General features: G+C 45.8%; 1 protein-coding gene across 2 annotated transcripts in view; it reads right to left on the bottom strand.

The window, feature by feature from the left end:
- UGDH (UDP-glucose 6-dehydrogenase) overlaps window positions 1-19,362 on the bottom strand; it is a 138,976-nt gene that overhangs the window by 38,122 nt on the left and 81,492 nt on the right. For both annotated transcript variants that reach the window (XM_069631779.1, XM_069631780.1), the window contains exons 8-11: window positions 18,930-19,060; window positions 17,514-17,647; window positions 12,995-13,086; window positions 12,781-12,891 (exon numbers count right to left, since the gene is read on the bottom strand). In XM_069631779.1, coding sequence (XP_069487880.1) covers window positions 12,781-12,891; window positions 12,995-13,086; window positions 17,514-17,647; window positions 18,930-19,060 — 468 coding nt within the window. The remainder of the gene's footprint in view (window positions 1-12,780; window positions 12,892-12,994; window positions 13,087-17,513; window positions 17,648-18,929; window positions 19,061-19,362) is intronic.

The raw sequence follows: 19,362 nt of genomic DNA, 5'->3' as shown, positions 1-19,362 counted from the left end.
CCACCTCCACCTTAGGCCTTGGAACAGCATATGTAGGCCTCCTCAGTCTTGGGCCTGGAGGGCTGGTGGTACAAGGAGAACGCTTTCATTCATCCGCCAGACTTTCTTCTGGAGGAGCAAAAGGAAGAGCAATGTTGCTGGAGCATACCCAGGGCACAGGCAGTCACTATATCCACCTTGATGGCCTGCAGGGATTCGTCGACAACCTTCCTAAAAAGGGAACGGCATGTCCAGTGATCTTACCTGGACCTCCTTGTGGAAATTCATGCCCTTCAGCCAGCCTGGACGACAGAAGCAGACCCCGTTCCTTCCCATGGCATCCAACTTCTTCCCCTCGCTATCCGGAGGGACTGAGAACGACGAGTAAGGGTTTGACAACCTCTTCCTCACGGTCCCCACAACAGCCACCGAGTCCTACGATGGTTGTGACTATAGGCGATCAGTGTGGACTGCAGCACCCTGTACTTTTTCTCCAGCCTATCCCGCTTGGCAGGGGCGATGCCGGAGAGGGGGGTTATTTAAGAGGGCCAGGCCCCTCACACACGTCATCAGCAGGGGCACCGCCATCATGGTGTTCCTTTTGGCCTCGCACCTCTGGTACAGAAAACCCTCCTTCTTGGTCTCCTCGGGTGTAAGCTGGTTACCATGGAATGGAATGACCCAAACTCATCCGCCGGGGACGTCCTTGGCGGCAGAGCTTCGCCCGATGAGGGGTACCGGACAACCCATCTCAGTGCAGCAACGTGCTGAATCTTGATATTGGAGGTGCCCTCACACATGTGAGAACAATTTCATCCTCTTGGAAGCTTTTGTATACTGAAGGGCACTGTACAGCTTCAGGGCGCGAACAATATATTCTGTGAATGCATGCGACATTGGCCTTCCCAGGATGCCTTAGTCCCGGTACTCTCGGCGCAGTGGTGGAATCACCTCCGGGGCACATACCCCCACATGATTGCGATGGGGAATCACGACAGAACCAAGACGATGCTCCCATGTAGCACCCCCTCTCAAGCAAAGACTGACAAGTGGTGCCTCTGAGGCGGAGGTGGTAGAGGCGAGGGTTGAACCTTCCCCCCCCGGACACACTTAAGGACATTAAATGTATCCTTACCCAACTGCAGTCCAGCATTAGCTCACTAGACAATAAAATGGACACTCACCTGCATGGTAGACCACATGCAGGTCCGGCTCAACAGCCATGGCGACAGGCTGGATAAGGCAGAGCAACGCCTTTGCCAGGGTTAAGGATGCATCCTCTGCAGCATCATGGGATCATGGGAAGTAATTCAGCTAAGGAAGGTGGTCAAGGAACAGCAAGATGACTTGGAGTCTAGGTCTCGCTGGAAAAAAACTTAGGATAATCAGAGTTCCGGAATCTGCAGATAGGGGGCCCATGGAGCAAATGTTGGAGGCACTGCTGCGCAAGGCTCTGGGGGAGGCCGGCTTCTCGTCAGATTTTGTGGTTGAGAGGGTCCACTGGTACCGGGGCCATGCCTGTGGCCATTATTGCTAGGCTCCTTAACTACCAGGATAGGGATCATGCTCTGCGGCGATCAAGAGAGCTGGGCTCCCTTTCCTACCACAGCGACCAAATTAGGCTTTTCCCAGGCATCCCAGAGGAGCTTTATAGAGGTGAAAAAGCAGCTTGCAACCAAAAGCTTTCAATATTCAATGCTTTTTCCGGTGCGCTCACGTGTCGAACACAATGGAAAGGCCTTGTTCTTCCACTCCCCGAGGCTAGCAATTTTTTGGACACAGTGGACTATGGAGCTGGCCAAGCGAGGGGAAGAAATGGCCAGGGGAGACAATCGGCGAGGGTTCCGGACTGAAGTGCTGGCCTGACAGCGACAATCTGTTTCTGTGATTCAGGATGGGAAGTGGGCTTTCGAGTTCTCTTTTTTTGATCATGGCAAGTGGGGATGGATAAACCTTGAGAGTCTCCCATGCTATGGCCGCTATTTGGTGTTTGAGGGGGTGGGGAGGTTTGGGTTGGGGTCTTTCGTTTGGTTGTGGTAGGCGTTTTGGGTGTAGTTGGTTTGACTTTCTCAGCACACTTTTAAGCCCCTGGGTGACCCAGTGGGCTAAACCGATTGGGAGGCCTTTGCGATGTATTTGGACATCATGGAGAATGGCTGATAAGGGGATTGTGTGCATGTCATGGAATGTGAGGGGGTTGCATTGCCCCTTGAAGGCTAGAAGGGTTCTACTTTACATGCAACAACATCACGTATATGTTGCCTTTCTTCAGGAAACACACCTCTCGCCCACCTGCAAATCTGCATTTGTCAAAGCCTGGGGATGTCACAGATACTTCTCATACTCCAGTTACTCGGGGGAGGGGGGCATGTATACTGGTAAAAAGCATGGTGGAATTTCGATCCACAGGGGTGGATGTGGAGGGGAGGGCCTTGATCCTCACTGGTCAAATACAGGGGCAGGTGTTTACTCTGGTAAACTACTACTGCCCCCAATACGGACTCTGTAGGGACGTTGTATTTTATTGTAGGGCATACAAGCAAGTATCCAGGGAACATGGCATGTTGGGCTGGGGACTTTAATGCTGTCATGAATAACTCTGTGGACAGGTCAGGAGGACTCAATAGGGGTGGGAGGGGGTAATCCAGTGCTACAGGTAAGCTGATAGAGATTTATGCTAGCGAGGGCCTGATCAACGTCTGGAGGGTTAGACATGGAGAAGACAGGGTATACATTTCACTCATGTGCATGGCTCAGCCCGCCAGCTGTATTTTTTTTTCTTGCCTCCATCGGGGGAGGGGGGGGGGGGTCTGGGTGGTTTTCCGACTGCACTATCCTTGCACACACGCTCTGACCATGCCCCGGTGGGCGCTCATCTTTCTATTCCGGGCTAAGGAAAGAGGCCAAACCTGTTTTTTTTTTCTTCTCTTTTTAAGAACGAAAGCCTGCAGGACAGAGTTTTACGGGAGGAGAGTAGGGAGGGCATTATCCTGTTCTTCCAAGAAAATTAGGGCTCTAACCTCTTATTCCACGATGCGGGAAGCATTCAAGTGCGTGTTAAGGGAGCTCTGCATTAACGAGGAGGCGGAAATACTGAACACTATTAGAGCCGAGTTGACCACCTGTGAGTCCCGTTTACACTAACTGGAATCGGGGGAAGGATTTTTGACAGATTAGGAGCAGCAGGCGAGATTCCGTGAGGAATTATCCTCATTTAGGATCACTGCTGACTGCAAGGTTAAATTATTTTATAGATCAACAACGGTGAGGAGATATGGGGAGAAACAGAGGACGGGGTCTGTACTGGCGCACCCAATTAGTTAAGAAAAGTTTAAGTCACACATTGGAGAAGTAGACCACACTGGGTTGCTCATGCAGACAGATGATGGGATAATGGGGGCATTTGTCAACATCTACACAGCACTGTATTCGTCCAGGTGTAGTGGGGACCTAGCAGGATTAGATGAATATTTGGACTAGTTCGTTCTTTACTGGTTGGCGTAGGAGGAAAGGGACTGGCTGGGAAAACCCTTAACGGAGCAAGAGATCCATGAGGAAATCAGAGCCCTCCCTGCCAGGAAGGCTGCCGGGCCAGATGGGTTCTCAGCTGACTTTAACAAGACCTACGTGAACATATTGGTACCTCACATGCTTGTATGTACCTGCAGGTGCTGGGGAGCTACCAGGGTCCATGCGCAAGCCGGTGGTCACTCATCCTGAGACCCGGGAAAGAGGCTGCAGACTGCGCATCCTACCACCCGACTTCCTTTAGGCATTTAGACAATAAGATCCCAGCGAGAGTGCTGGCCAACAGACCTGCTCCGCAGAGAAACGGAATGGACCTGCCTGGGTTTATCCCCGGCACTCAACACCCTATAGGCTCCGCAACTATTCCGTCTCTTGTCGGCACTTGATCATTGAACCCCGGTGCTGGCAGCCCTTCTTGACGCTGAGAAAGCATTCGACTCAGTTGAATGGCTGTTTCTCTTCGCTCTACTGCGGCATATGTGCCTGGGGAGGACTTTGTAGGCATGGTCTCTTTATTGTATGGAGGCCTGGTAGCACGTGTCAGGGTGAATGGTAGGCATTCCTCCACCATGAGGATGGAAAGGGGGACACGACAAGGGTGCCTGCTATCTCTTCTCCTCTGCGCACTCACTGTGTAACCACTTGCTGAATTGGTTTGAACGCAGCACATCGAGAGGGGAGGTTCAGTTTACGCATAAGTTGATAATCCCGCTTTATGCAGACGACTTGATATTATTCATAAGAGATCCAGAAGTAAATTTGGCACCCGTTATGAGAGATGTTTTGGCATTCGGTCAGTCCACCGGGATTAAACATCAACCCTTCTAGTCAGCGCCGTTTCCACTGACCGAGGGGAAAGGGAGCTTCCAAGAGGAGTTTGATCACAGGACCCGCTAGCGGGGCGACGGTGGCCAGATCTCTGGAAGAGCTCCACCGGGAGAATTGTGAGGTGACGCTAGAGCACGCTGTGGACCTGCTGGGAGGGTGGAGGAGTTTACCTCCGTTTATCACCTGCATTTCACTTATCAAAATGGTTATACTGCCACGATTCTTTACACCTTCCTAAATGTGCCTATGCAAGCACCAGCAAAATTCTTCAAATCCCTGAAATCTATTTTGTCATCATTTATATGGTAGGGGACGCAAGCTAGAGTGAGATGGGAGAAATTGGTCGCACCTTTGGAAAGGGGAGGGCTCGCCTTACCCAACCTGGAGGCCTACTGGACGGCGGCACAGGCATCCTTCCTGCCACACTGGTTTGACCTACAGCCATACCAGGCTTGTGTACAGATTGGGAGGGCAATTGTGGCCCTGTCGATGCTGAGAGCAGTGGTCCTCACATCCCCTCAGTTGGTCATGAAAGCGCATAATATGGTTGAACTCTCGTGTAGTGCTTGGAAACATATCAAGGGTACGACCCGTCTAAGGAAGGCATGGTATCAAACAGTGAAGACACGTGATCACAGGTCAAGGGTGTTTATTCAACTTCAAATGGGTTTGTTAAACGCCTATCTAAACCTAAATCTAAGGCTGGGAGCAAGCTAGTCTCTGTCAAAATAAAAAGGTAACTATGCTAATAGATTGATTGCCAATCCTAACTTCTAAATAAAAAGGGTGTGGGACAATGGTGTATGCAAAAGAAAAGTATTGAAAAAATAATAAGTCAGGACGGTTGAGCAGTTGGCTTCCCTTTAAGTTATCAGCATGGGGTGAGGCGGCACGTTCGAGCTTAGCACACAGTCTGGCTTCTCAGCCACTAGGATATAGTTCAAAGCACAGCCATCCGGTCCTTCTGTCAAAGCCTCTTTTGTGATGACAGCGTGTTACTGCAGAGGGTCTGTCGTAACAAACAAATCTCAAAGTCTCAAAGTTCCATCCCTATCAGGATTTTCACAAGTTCTCGCTTTCAATGTTCATCATGGGTCTCTTCTTCAGACCGAGATCCCCTTTTATCACAATGTTCACACTTGGTCTCCCTCATTTGGGCTCGGACCATAGATCTCCCCAATTCAGGCTTGGATCTTCTTCGTATCCAAATCGAAGACTTTCGAATGTGCGATGGTTTTCCTTAAACTGTGGCAGGACCACTTAGATTTACTTCACGCAATTGTTTTTCTCAATATTCTTTCATTTCTCTTGGCGAGATACCCAACAGAGACCTTTGATTGAACACATTCACAGTGCCGCACCACCATTGTATCTTGCTTTCTCAAGTTCAAACAGTCATCAGCAGTTTAGCTTTACTCGTGTCTTTCATCACACACATTTAACAATGTTCATTCTAGTGCTCGTTATACAATGTTGCCGCTTGCAACCTTAACAGACAGGTCTTGCATCAGTCTCCCCAACTCACTGGCTGTGTTGATCTCTGTTGCCTCTTTGTTCTTGTATCTGACACACAATGCAGGATTCTTCAATTTGGTTTCCTGACCCTACGCGTTCTGCTTTGAAGGTTTCTTGAAAGTAACGGCGCCTTGCCGAAAAGGTCAGGGGTATTTCCCTTCTTTCAAACCCTTCTGGGTTTGCAGTCTCTCTCCCCTCGTTCAGCTGCCGATTCGAAACTGCTGTTCCTTCATGTGCTTTGCCTCGCAGAGTGTGCTCTCCTGCTCTGCCTTTTATCTGTGTGGGGAGGTTTAATGGAAGTAAGGTGCGAGTGATGGTCAGTAATTGCCTGACTATAGTAGCGGGACATGTCAGGTACACTTCTCGGGTGGGAGTCAGTTTTCTCCCAGGGTGGGCCGTCTGTGTGAAAGTGCTAGAGAAGGGAAGGGGGGTGGCAAGGGTGCCATGTATCCTACTCGGTAGGATGGGGTAAAGGTGTTATAGGGGAGGGATACCGCATCTCGCCATCCGCTCTCCCACTCCCCGAAGACCCCTCACCCAGGTGATCCTCCCGCACTGGTCCACCCAGGAACTAGATACAAAAGGCAATGGCTGTGTCCTGGCCACCTGGATGACAGATCCCTAGGGACTAGCGGGCGAGACATCTTCTAGTTTCTCACACCAGAGAGGAGTTACTTTACTCCCCTCTCCTTCCCATCAAGCCTCAGCCAGGGCTACCCATTACGGCAGAGAAAGGGCTTTAGACAAAGTATGGACAGAATGGGCCTTGCTACATGCAGATTTTCCAAATGGTCAGTTCTTGACACTGGAATAATTCAAAGCTAGGGAGGGGGTGTGGGGGTGGTGGTGACAGCACTAGACATTTTTACATATTTCAGGCGGTGTGTTGTGCTGAAGCACAGATTCTTGAACTTCCCACAGGAACCTCCAGTAGCCCAGTTAATGCACAAGATGATCAACACAGGGGCTAGGTCCAGACTGGTTTCCAAAATATACACTGCTATAATCGACAGGGGCAGGCAGAGGATTCCCGAGCTAAATGGGAGGTGTTCGGTGCTCCACTAACAGATGACATCTGGAGATATTGCCGTAAAATGACTCGAAAGGTCAAGGAAATAGTCATTTTAAGTTAATTCACTATAAGTACTTGTACCAGTTCTACCTGACCCAGTTGATATCCACAGGTTCTTCCCGGAGACACCAGAGTTGTGTTGGTGAAGCAGGGCTGCTCCCGCAAACTCTTTACATCTGGCTTCGTCATGTCCCCTTATCCATTCTTTCAAGACAAGAGTGAGTTGATTGGGGGAATTGCTTGGGCACGGGTGGCTCCTTCCCCTGTGGTACCTCTGCAGGGAGACAGACAGACAGACAGACAGACAGACAAGACAGACAGACACACACACCCCCCCACCCCCCCACCTCCCCCAAGCAGGTTAGGTCCCTTTTAGGTTTGCTATTGGCGGAAAGAAGGGTGGCTATGGTGTGGGGAAGGGACGGCCTCCTGAAGACTCATATAGCTCGCTGCCATGAACTAGAAACAGACTATGGTACCATGGTACACCCTGCTTTCAAAGCAAATGACATCTGGGGGCCGCATACCTGCTGTCAAATGGCAGCAGTGACACTAGGGGGTCCGATTGTCCCCTTGATTCTAATATCCAAGTCTGCATTGCCTCTCTTTTTGCCTGCAGTTGATTGTATGGAAATGCTGGATGGGTGGGGGTGAAATAGAAGACCAAACAACAACACAGCAAGCCCAGGTAAATACCTCGGAGCTAGACAGTACCTTTTCAATGAAGAACACAATCCCACAGGACAGTCCCCAAGATGAGGTGACTGCAGACCCTAGTTCGGGTTTCTAGGTCTTGGAGGCTAAAAGGAGGAAATCAGACAGTTGCACTCTTGCAGTGGGACGCCAAACGGAGGATCTTCACAGAATTGGCTTGTTGGAGCCCATCAGAGGCTTCGAAACAGCAATGGTTGTCGTCCGGCAGACTTCTCCGATTCTCGACTCAGCTGAGGGAACGTCTAGGAACAGGAAAGTCACTGGAGGCACGGAAGGGTGCCCACCAGGCTTCAAAGGACACCGCGCTTCACAAGGCGATGCACTGCAAAATGGCACAGGGCCAATGGTATTGGGAGTTTGCAGGCCTGGGAGGTTGCAGCTCTCCGAGGTACAGCGCCAAATGCAGGTGGTCCTGAGACTGGTTAGGCCTACCATTAGGTAGGTCTATTTGGGGGGGGGGGGAGGGGTGGAAATAGTAATCTTCAGGAGATCTTCCCTGTTGATCGGAATTCCTCGTCGGGTCAGTATCGGTTGCTCAATGGCTCTGGCAGTCGCTGTGAGTTTCTGGGGACGTCCTTCTGCGAATTCCTGTTTGAAACTTAAGTCCAGTGGTCGACTCGAGTTTCTGCTCCGGGACCCTTGCCTTTTATGCAGGAAAACCACCTGAGCCCACCAATTGCCAGACCTGTATCCATTCAAACTTGGGTGTGGCTTGTCCAATGGGGACAGCCAGCCTGCCAGCACAAACTGGTTTCAGACAGGCATGCTGCAGGACAAAGACCAGGGGAGTATGTCACCTCACCCACTTCATGTCCTTTCAGGCACTCCGTCTTGGTGGGCTTTCCAAGGGCAGCCCGCCAAAGAGAAAAGACCCATCAAGAACTCCCCCACCAAGGCAGATAGAATAAGGTGCAAGAAAGGACAAGTCATCACGAACAGGGCTTAAAAAAGTACAGCCACCATTTTAGGCAAAGTGACCCTTGTGTCCCTTACTGCAGCTGCGAATGCACCCTGGGGTAGAAGTCCACAAAAACGTCAGCCGGTCAGATTAACTGGAACAGTAACTAAAAGTTACTGGAAAAGCAAGAAAAGTGAGACATTTTTCCCCTCAGCACTCCACTTAAGGTGGTTCACAGAGGTAACATAAAAAGGGAAGCTCAAGGCACCCCCAGCAAAACTGCACAGAAAGGGCTGTGCGGAGCAATAATAACCAGAAAAGATGGAGGAAAGCATAACTCCATTAAAAAGTACCAAAAAGAGATAAAGGGTTCCCCAAGTACAAAGTAAAAGAATGAGCGAGTGTGGAAAACGGTTCCCACTCACTCAGGAGAATCAGTCCAAAATCCAATAGTCCAGCAAAAATGCTGGCGGACTCAAAGTGGGGAGAATTTCACTCAAAAAGGAAAACCTACCCAACTGTGTACGAGCAGTTGGTACTTAAAAGATCAGGATTAAATGGCACAATTTTAGCGCAGCTGATCAAATAACAGTCAAATGAGCTACCCAAGGACTAAAACTCGTTTTCACTGTGTCATTTCTCAGCCTGCCATTCTAAAATGTCCACACCCTGCCTTACCGGTTTAGTCGAAGGTCTGTGAAAAAAGAAAAAAAAAAAATCTGTTTTACAGATTGTTGAAATACGATTCCTGCACTACCATGCCAAAGTTCACAGCGCACACATTAAATATTGCCTCATCCTCTGGACAAAATGTTTTTTCCCCCACAGGTGCCCAACCATGGTGTAATGTTTGACAGGATTTTGTCTAGGATTTCGAAAAAGCCCGAGATTATAGAGGGCTTGTCAGAGCCATAAAAAGGCATTTGTCCTGTGAACCTGGACACAAACTTCATAGGCAACAGGAAATAGTGGTCCCTCACAATAAAGCCATGGAGCATGTGTTGCTTTACTTAAACGGGGTTACAGATCTCCATGCTATCTGCAATGTCATATTCACAGTCCATAGGCTTACTAAATTCACATCCGACTGGTCTTCAAGGGCAGGTACTGGGAGGCAGTCAAAGGTACAATAAGAGCTGCTCAGGAATGCTTCTGCACCCCCCTCATACCCTCAGGAACCCACATGCACAGCAAGTGTGACCATAGGTTCTCTAGCACTGCTGGATGGAAGATGAATGGCGTTCCAAGGTATATGGAGGGTGTGAGGGGTATGCAGTTGCTAACTAAAGAAGCTCACAGACCAAGAGTACAGCGGTTCCTATATAGTAGGGCAACTTTTCAATACTCATGGGGAGTCCCCGTCCCCTTCCCTCTCCCCCCCCCCCTCACCAATGCCTCACCCATATTCGATGAAAGTAAGGTTTTAAAGGAAGCAATGAGCTAGACGATGGAGGGTTTGGAGTGTTCCCTGTCCATTGTGCAAGTTGAAATGTGGTGCTATAGACCAGTACGTGCAGAAAGCATTCAAAGTCTTGGTCAGTGAAATCTGCTATTGTTAAATGCCCACAGAAAGCCAACAAAATTGACTTACTCTGGTGGACTGGGAAATAGAAGCTGGACTTTTTCCATCATGACGTTATTAAAATAAAACCAATGGCAACTGCGCAACGAGGTCTTTGGAACCTGGTATTATGTAGGAGAGATCATCTTTCTAATGTGATCAGTCTAGTAGAGGTGGTAGCCTTAGCTCCATATGCAGACTAGTAAGAGTTGTGGGAAGTAAAATACAGGAGGATTAGTTCAAATTAATATGTAATAAAATAATAAATACATTTGCTTCCGAAAATAGCCTTTTAAATGTGTATTGTGCTTTTATTACATTTTGCCATGAAGCCTGGCAACTCTACTGGTTTTTGAAAAAGGGATTTTTTTTTGGAACCCGTGTCCTTCCCAGATACTTCATAATAAAATGTTCCAATAAACAACCTTGATGGTGTAAACAAAACGTTGTAATGCTACCACCAAATTCCCCTTGGAGATCGTTTGGTATTTAGCATAGGTAGCTTTAACACAGCCTTAATATCAACCTTACCAAAGGAAAAAAGTCAGCCTCATTATGGTACAGTAAAATCTATATCCATAGCAATGTCAAGTGCCCAATAGATATATTGGGATATAGAATGATTTACATGATTATGGACGAAAGTGCAACCAATGTCAGATTCAGGTCTCCGACAACTGGAAAATCTGGAGGGTACAGCAAGAAGGAATGGGATTTCCACATAGCCTTTGGAACAAAATAGTGTTTTTTTATCCTTGTTGAATAAAGCTGGTTGCGGTATGGCTGAATTGAGCAACCACATACCTTTATCTGTACACCATATAGTTCTAACATTTTTTAATTGTATCCTTTGTTCACTCGATTACATGCATGTAGCATTTTTGTTAGATGCCAATTTAAACAGTAATAAAATATTGAACCAAAAACTAGCTTAAAAAAAAGCATTGAAACTATGGAGGTTTGGGCAGATTCTTACAGTCTTAGCTCAGCCCTATTTCAATGATATCAGAGGCTCATCAAATATCACAGGCACCCAGACGCTGACCAAGGGGAAAGTCAACGGTTCTATGTCATTTTTCCGCATTTTAAACACAGATCACAAAAAAGACCAGTTTTTTCTGCCTTTTTTGTGTCAGCTTTAAAATGAAACGCTTCCGCACCATCTCCTGGCCCCCCCAAGATGATCCCTTCCCCACCCTCTCCTGCCGGTTATGTAAAACGGTGGGGTTATAGCCCCCCCCCCACAATTGCCCCCCGTCCCAGCACAACACACGGTTCGATTTTTGTAGGTCGCCCAACAATCCGGTTGATTTTAGGTGGCCTATAAAAAACGAACACACATTTCTTTGCCCCCATCCCCTGAATGGATTAACTCAAAACCAGTGGGGGTTTCAAAAACCAAACCACCTTCCCGCCCTCCCACAGCCCCCCGCCGCACCCAAGACTGCCCTGATCTAAAAGACATACACACACCCTCAACACACACACTTAACCGTTCTCCCTCAACGCTGCTTCCAGGTCCTGGTGTGCCCGTCAGGTGTGTGACGGTTCGATTTAGAAAGACCACTCTGTGCAATCACACTGCAGATTTTCTAAATCGAATCTTTTTAGTTCATTTTAAAAAAAAATGATCTCTTCACTTAGGACCCGACACACACACACACACCTGTGTCTCGCCATGCCCGTCAGCTATCAGGCCCTGCGTGCACTAGTGTGCGGCAAGGGCTGACAGTTCGATTTAGAAAGACAGTTTTGTGTTATCACAGAGCGGTCTTTCTTAATCAATCGGTTTTTATTCCTCGCTATAGTGAAAACTAGGTTTTCACTTAGTACCAACTAGCAAACAACAAGTTGGAAATGGATATTACTGCACAAACATTGGCTATGCGGCAGAGGCGATCGCGTATATAGATGGAGCAATTTAAAGAGGAGATCAAAAAAAATGAAGGAGGCGTTCAGTGTCCAGTTATATAAACATAGGTTTAAACGAATAGCTGATGACAATATTAAAGAACAACCATTTTCTATTTTCTATTTCTGTTCATGGAAATGTATAAAGTAGGAGACATTCACCAAAAAGGCATCTTAGCCCTCAAAGAGAAGACACGTAAAGAAAGAGCAAGCAGACAAAGACTGTTCAAACTTAATGAGTTTGTTAAATTTTAAAAGATGAGGCTATAACCTGATAGCAGATGAGCTAGATATAATGATTAATGCGGAATGTGGCATGAAGCACTACAAGTAGTTAAAGCAGTTAACATGAATAAATGCTGCATAACCTGATCAAATTATCATTAAAAAGTGAGAGGAAGTACTATGACTACCTATAGATAAAATTATAGGGACTTTATAAAAAAAATATTTAAAAAAAAAACCACTGGATGACAGATAGGAGACTAAACGCTCCAAAAATCAGGTTACTCGACCACTGGAGTTCCATTGAAGGTGTGTGAAACCTCATCATTATTAGCTTTAAAGCAATGAGTAGGTTATTCCAGTGAATGCCTGTGCAAATCATTTCGGTTAAAAACAGGGTGCTTGAAATTCAAGTTCAAAATGACACCATGATCATAAATGACTTCAGCTTCATGTCTGGGAATAACAGATAATAGAAATAATTCAGTCACATTAATTAGATATAACCAAACACAACAGGGCAGAATACAAGGAGAAAGTACAATATACCTGGAATCCAATGTTCTGGAGCTCTCCATGAAGATTATCCAAGACTCGCCGGCCATCAAAGATGAAAGCAGGTTTCAGCATTTTTTTGTGTATACGTTCAAAGTCCAGTTCCTGTAACAACCCCCAAAGCAATTTTAAAGGCAGTTCAAGCATTTGAAAAACTTGTAGATTATCCAACATTTTAGTTTGGGGATTATTCCATCTGTCACCATACCTTAAACATGTCCCATTCTGTGCAAATTACAACAGCATGCGCACCACTGCACGCTTCATAGGGATCCTTGGTAATATGGACCAATTGAGACACTGGAATGGAAAGAAGGTAATTAATAGCAAACGTTTTAGCCAACAAACCTGGCAAAACAAGAATGTACTACTGGCAATTCAAGGAAGGACACTCGCTCCTGGAATCAGGACCACACTTCAGATCAATAGAAACATACCCCTACTATGCAACAGAATGTTCCATCGTGGGAATGCAGATTTTCTGTTAAGGCAGCAGGGTGCAAGTGCCCTGACCCACACAACTAAAATAAAGCAATATATAAAGTCTCATGTTCCCCTGTAGAAGAGGTAACTGTTGTATTGCCTCCTTTCTGCTTCAGGGCTGATTGATCTAAAGAACTGGCCAATGGTTTCCAGTCAAGTTAGGAACGATCCTATTGCATATAGCCTGCAACTATTGTTCACGCTCTATATTTAGGATGCCCAACTTTAAGTTGATATCCTATGTGTGGGTCATCTGAAAGCACTTGCTTGCTTCCCAGATTTGGAGATCCTTCACGATAGAGACATGCTGTTGTTCAAGGTCCAGATTTCAGTGCCCTGGACCAATGATGGAATTTCTTCCTGGTTGCATTCCCTGTGACTGTACACAACAAGCATCCCCTTTTAATGGGATTACGCTTGGCTGGTGCCCTTAAAACAAGGGGAACTAGTAGATCCTGACGCTCTAAGTCTTGTGCTGTCTTGGAACACTAGGGGGCACGCTCACTATACAGGGGAAGCTGGTTTTTGGTCAACCCTATAGGACTACAAGATTGTTGCCTTTCAAGAAACTTGGGTAGTGGATGAATTGTTTTGAGATGGTAGAAATGGTAACCAAACAAGGTGATGGAGGTGGAGCGAAAGAAGGATTAATGACCACTATACATAATTCTCTTATTAGGCATATTCCTTTGGACTCTGATTACATCCAGGCAGATATGATAAATCCTGATTATTAATATCTATGATCCTCTGGGATCTAAATCGAGGGCAGTAATCATGAATAAACCAAGAAATGTGCTGGTATGAGAACATTATGTCTACAATATCCCTGTTATTTTATAAGATTTTAAGCTGTAACATACCACCACTCCACCCATCATTGGGGAATGGAGCACTTGAGACACAAGCAATATACCCCTCCATCCCAATTTAAGAAAACTACTCGATGGCAAGGGAAACAAATTGTACTCATTTCTCTCTCAATATGGTTTTGTTATGTTGAATGGTCAGTGTACCAGTGATGTTCCTAGAGAATACACTAGGAATGCCTTTAATAGTGCCTTGACTTTAGATCACTGTTCTGTGCAGGTTACGTTTTTCCATTTATTTCAAAGCCTACAAGAGAGTGACCACTTCCCTTTGGTTATCTCCTGCGCCTCACTTTCTAACTAAATGGAATTTGACTTGACTGGAAATATAAATCTATATAAAAACAATTGCATCATTTGGAGCGCTCATAAATTAGATAGTGCCAATATGTATTTTAACATATTTGGCTCTCAGCTCTTGCTAGATTATCCGAGTCATTCTTCTCCTTCTAGGGACTCTAACTGTTCCATTTAGTATTGGTGAGGGGTGCCTAGTTGAATAGGAGGAACTCGTCCATAATCTTACTAGGCAATCATTTCCCTGTAGTTCCTCAAGGGCTTGTAACCTCTCTAAAACGAATGATAGTCTCACTCTCCTTAAAGGTTATGATCCGGTCATTAGATATAAAAAGGATGGATAAAGGCGAATATATGCCGGGCATCTATAGTACATTCAGATTTGGTTCCTTTAGCTTTACACTGTAAATATAAAACAATCGGAACATCGATTCTGGTTGAGAGGTCACAAGCACAGGCTCAAATTAGAACGTTGGATTGACTTCTTAGACTTGTAGGACTAAAGAAGTCTACAGGTTCTGGCAGCTATTCAATGGTAAACATCCCAACTCAACCCTGGTGGGGGGGGGGGGCTTCCAAGGAATCATATTAAGGATACCACTGCTAAGAAGCCAAATTGCCCTCTTTGTGTTGTTATCACCTCTACTAGAGGAACTCAAACATAAGGTTGGTGAAAATATCGGTTATTACTCATTCCAAGGTTTCTAGAGCCCTGGGTCCAGATGGGACATGCAATGCCTTAAATGCAACAGAAACCGGAACTTTGGGCCAAGATCCTTTACCAGCTTTGTCTGGTTATTGAAAAACCTGGATGCCTTCCACATTCATGGACACAGTATAGTCGTGACAATTTCTAAAATAGGTCCTAGAGCTGACCCTAAGAATTATCACATTTTAGCAATGCTTAATCCCCTCAGGGGAAATTTTTGCCAGAGTGGTTCTAGATGAACTGAACGAATGGACTTACTTAAAACCAGATTTTGCTTTTTACCCAAACTGGTTTTAGGAAAACATTCTCTAATGTGGACAATATTTTGACATTAATCAGCGTTGTAGAGTGTGCTTGGCACCTCCATAACCAATCAATCTATGTGGCATTTGTTGATTTTAGTGCTGCTTAGATAAAAACAAGGATGCTTCCTGGCACAGTTACTCATTAATTTATACATGGTGGACCCAACTTTGCACTTGGCATACCCCTTTCATTTCCCCCAAATTTGAGCAATCAGCGTATCCCTTGGCTCGGTTATGCAGCTGATCTTATTCTTCTAAACCCAACACCTGGAGACCTCCAAGCCCAACTTTATCAACTTGCCGATTATGGTTGGATGAAACATTTTAGCATATTTCACCATGATACTTGGACTCGAGAAGAAGATGCACATGCCTAGTTATATCTGGCATTTGAATAGAGTCATGAATGAATGGGTTCCTCATAGGTGTGACTATTGATCATTGTTTGAAGTGGATCAATTAACTAAAGTCAGAAATTAAGCATGGCAGCTGGCAGGTACTATTAGGAGAACAGAACATAACATTCCCTTGCCCCCTTACAGACATGCAAGTAAACCATATGAAGCAACGCTTTGCACGCGTCCCACCCCTGCAAAGCCTGTTAGGAAGTGCACTACTAATCCACGGGTGACTAATACACCCTAACATGACTATGTGGGACAGAGCTTTAAAAAGAAAGGAAAAAAAAATAACGAACAAATGCGATCCAATAGAGTAAGTGCTGGTGCACTTTTGGCCAGCTGGCTCAGAATTGTGCGTGCATTCATGCCTTATAGTGGAAGATGACAATTCATTAGGTAACCCCAGAGACTGTAGTGGCCCAGGGTCTGTAAACGAATTGTTTTGGGCCCAAGAGTATTTAACACTTGTCTCAGAGTTCTATTTTGTCATAGATGTCCCAGTGCACAGCCAGTAGATATGTAGCACGAGCAAATAAAGCATTCAAGACCCTACGAAGCAGCAATAACCACCTGTGCAATTATTGAAAAGGCAGTAAAAGACCATGTGGTGATGAATTGCTGGTCTAAAATTAGAAGATAACCTGCGACACAGGTTCTAGCTATGCAAGTATTCCTGTCCTGCTTCAATACCAGCTAACACTGCTGCATTTATACTTTAACACGGTGTTCAGGTGGTACCCAGATATTTAATGCAGTCCTAATTTTAAAAAGCGTTCTACTACCCCACTTGGTATAGTTAGTAAAGTGCCCGTTCTCCCAACAGGTTCTGTGGACAGACACGACAACACTCATCAATTGTTGAAAATCAATGATCCTGTAGGTCGCTGTTCCGATTCGCTTATTGCTTCATGTGCCTTGCACTCTGAAGTAAACTGCACTGAGAATGAGCGTGTGTGGCTGGCCGACATACCCTGGAGCAGACGTGGGTGGGGAGGGGGTTTGAGAGTGTGTGCTGCTGCATAACGGGGCCTACTGTGCTCTCTACCCACCCGTTACCTCATCCTGGCGTGGTGCAGTTCATTACGGTACAAATGTCCCAGAAACGGTCCATTTTAGGGTTGAGGTCCAGTCCTTCTACAACCACATTGATGTTTCAGTAATTTCAGGCAACCGTTTCATGTGTGAAGGTGCTGAAACCCGGGAAACGGGTGCGGTGTCCGCATGTTATGTAACCAGTCATGTCCGGAGTGTTAACTATGCAACAATTGGTGCAGATTGTTGCAATGGGGTGCAATTGTATAAGGAACAACGCTTTGCCAAGCCACATACACATTTTGACTTGTGCTGTAATCCGAGGAACGGGATGGGGTGTCCAAATGTCTTGCAGCCAGTATTGTCCAGAGGATCATAACTGGTAACTATGCTAAATTTGGTGCAGATTGATGAAACAGTGGAATTGTATATGGAACAACGCTTTGTCACAAACCCAACCACCCACACATTTTCACTTGTATAAATATATATATGTGTTTTTGGCAAAAATGGTTTTTGCTATGATGGCATCATACAGCACTCCCCTTGATTCCTGAAACTGCATGACCGTATGTTTGGATGGACCAAGTAGCACAGTTAAATTAACGAAATAAGCCACTGAATTACTTACCCCGATCATCTTCTGAGACGCCAGGATGAGAAAGATCCAAAATGATTTGTTCCCTTGGTACTTTGGGATCATATATATGCAGCTTTGCTCCTTCATCCATCAGGTATTTGCTAATATAGATACTGGACGACTCTCTGAAAAAGGCAACACTCGTCAGAGCCCCTCTAGAAGATCAAGAATGAGTGAGCAAAAGTGACTCCTGTACTTCTAAGCCCCCTTTGTTCTAGGATGTTGGTAACAGCAGAGCACATATAAAACTATTTTTTGCACAGGACAAAAGGTGAACTCCAAAACCAAGGCGCAGGCTTAGTTCAGATCCTCTCCTTACTTACCAAAAAAACAAGACAAAAACAAGCAGAGATGATCAATGACTCATTGGAAGAAGTGGGCTATGAATTAAGAACACAAGAGCGACTGTCACAAACCTGCCCCATGTTACTCAATTCCTCTAAGTTTCCATAACTGCCATATTAGCACTGCAGGACTCAACCGAGATACCTTATTTGGTCGTGGGCGTGAAAAAAGGACAATATATTACAAATAAAATGGTGTGAGTGGGTTTGTTCACATGTGGGAATGAGACCACACAGTGAACTCGGGACCAGGTGACTAGATTCATCGATCGAGAGCGATGTTAGACCACAAGCCCCTATGTTAAAAAGCAAAACTTCATGTCAAGGAACTTCTGGATATGAAATCAGTACCTGGTCATCTTTTCCATGGCCACCATACTGCAATGTTTACGGGACAGGTTCATATTCTCATGGGAGATGGGGAGCTAAAGGACCCGTCAGATCCGGGAAACAAACTTATACAGGCGCAAGGACGGGGTGTCTTCTATGAGAAAATGAACAAAGTGTCCCGTGGCAGAAGCAGAATAAGGAGAACCGCTCCCACAACCACAGCAGGCACAGGATGTGCCAGGAGCACAGACCAGAAGAGCAAAGATGGGAGTGAGCTGCTGAACAATTAAATACAGGTGATTAGGTATCGGGGATGGATGGTGGATGAGCTTGAGACATGTTGGGACCCACTTATCCACCTTTGAGAAGACAGCATGGATATCAGATAGGGTGAGTAGGCAGTAGTGGGGAGACGTTCTGTGGAATCATGTACCAAGTGAAGATCACTGATGAGTAGGATAGCATGTGCTCTGACTTTACAGAACTACGATGGGGTGCAGGGATTACCCCTGAACGGCCTCCTGCCCCTTCAGCTTTCTCTCATGTGTCCTTCTAGTGCTCGATGACTATGCTAAATTTAAGCTTCAGCAGATTGCCAAGCCAATACTTCATCGAACTGGGCATATGTCTTTTGTGGTCATTTACCGCTCATGATTTTTTGGGCTTGTTAACCCAACATAGTTCAGAACAAAAATATATATATATTTTTAAATATCAAACAACGTGTGGTCACCTTGTGTCTCCAGTGTCCTTCTTGAATGCAAATCCGAGCAGAGCAATCTTCTTGTCAGTCACTGTGTTAAAGAGGCAATCAATAATCCGGGAAGCAAATCTCCTTCTCTGATAGTCATTCATATCAATCACCTGCAATTGTGAAACACAGATTTTAAAACCACTGCAGATAAAGCATTTACCTCTGGACGTGGTTGTTCATCTGCTGGGAAGCTTTAAATGATGAAATAGATCCAGGCAGGCAAAGCCACACAGTAATGTGAAACTGCACATTTCCAACCTAATCGCCTATCAAGTGTCCTCGGCTGCAGGCTCTCTGGTGTAGCCTAGTCTATCGCCCATTTACCAGTCTCTGTCAGAAATTTGCAGATAAAATATTGTATACTTTGCTGTCTTCGGGCTTACAGGTTGAAGTGTTAAGACCTACCCTACCT

The sequence above is a fragment of the Ambystoma mexicanum genome, chromosome 6q (genome assembly GCF_040938575.1).
Source record: "Ambystoma mexicanum isolate Mex_15411 chromosome 6q, UKY_AmexF1_1, whole genome shotgun sequence".
NCBI classification, from domain to species: domain Eukaryota; kingdom Metazoa; phylum Chordata; class Amphibia; order Caudata; family Ambystomatidae; genus Ambystoma; species Ambystoma mexicanum.
This window is presented reverse-complemented; position numbering and strand designations above follow the sequence as displayed.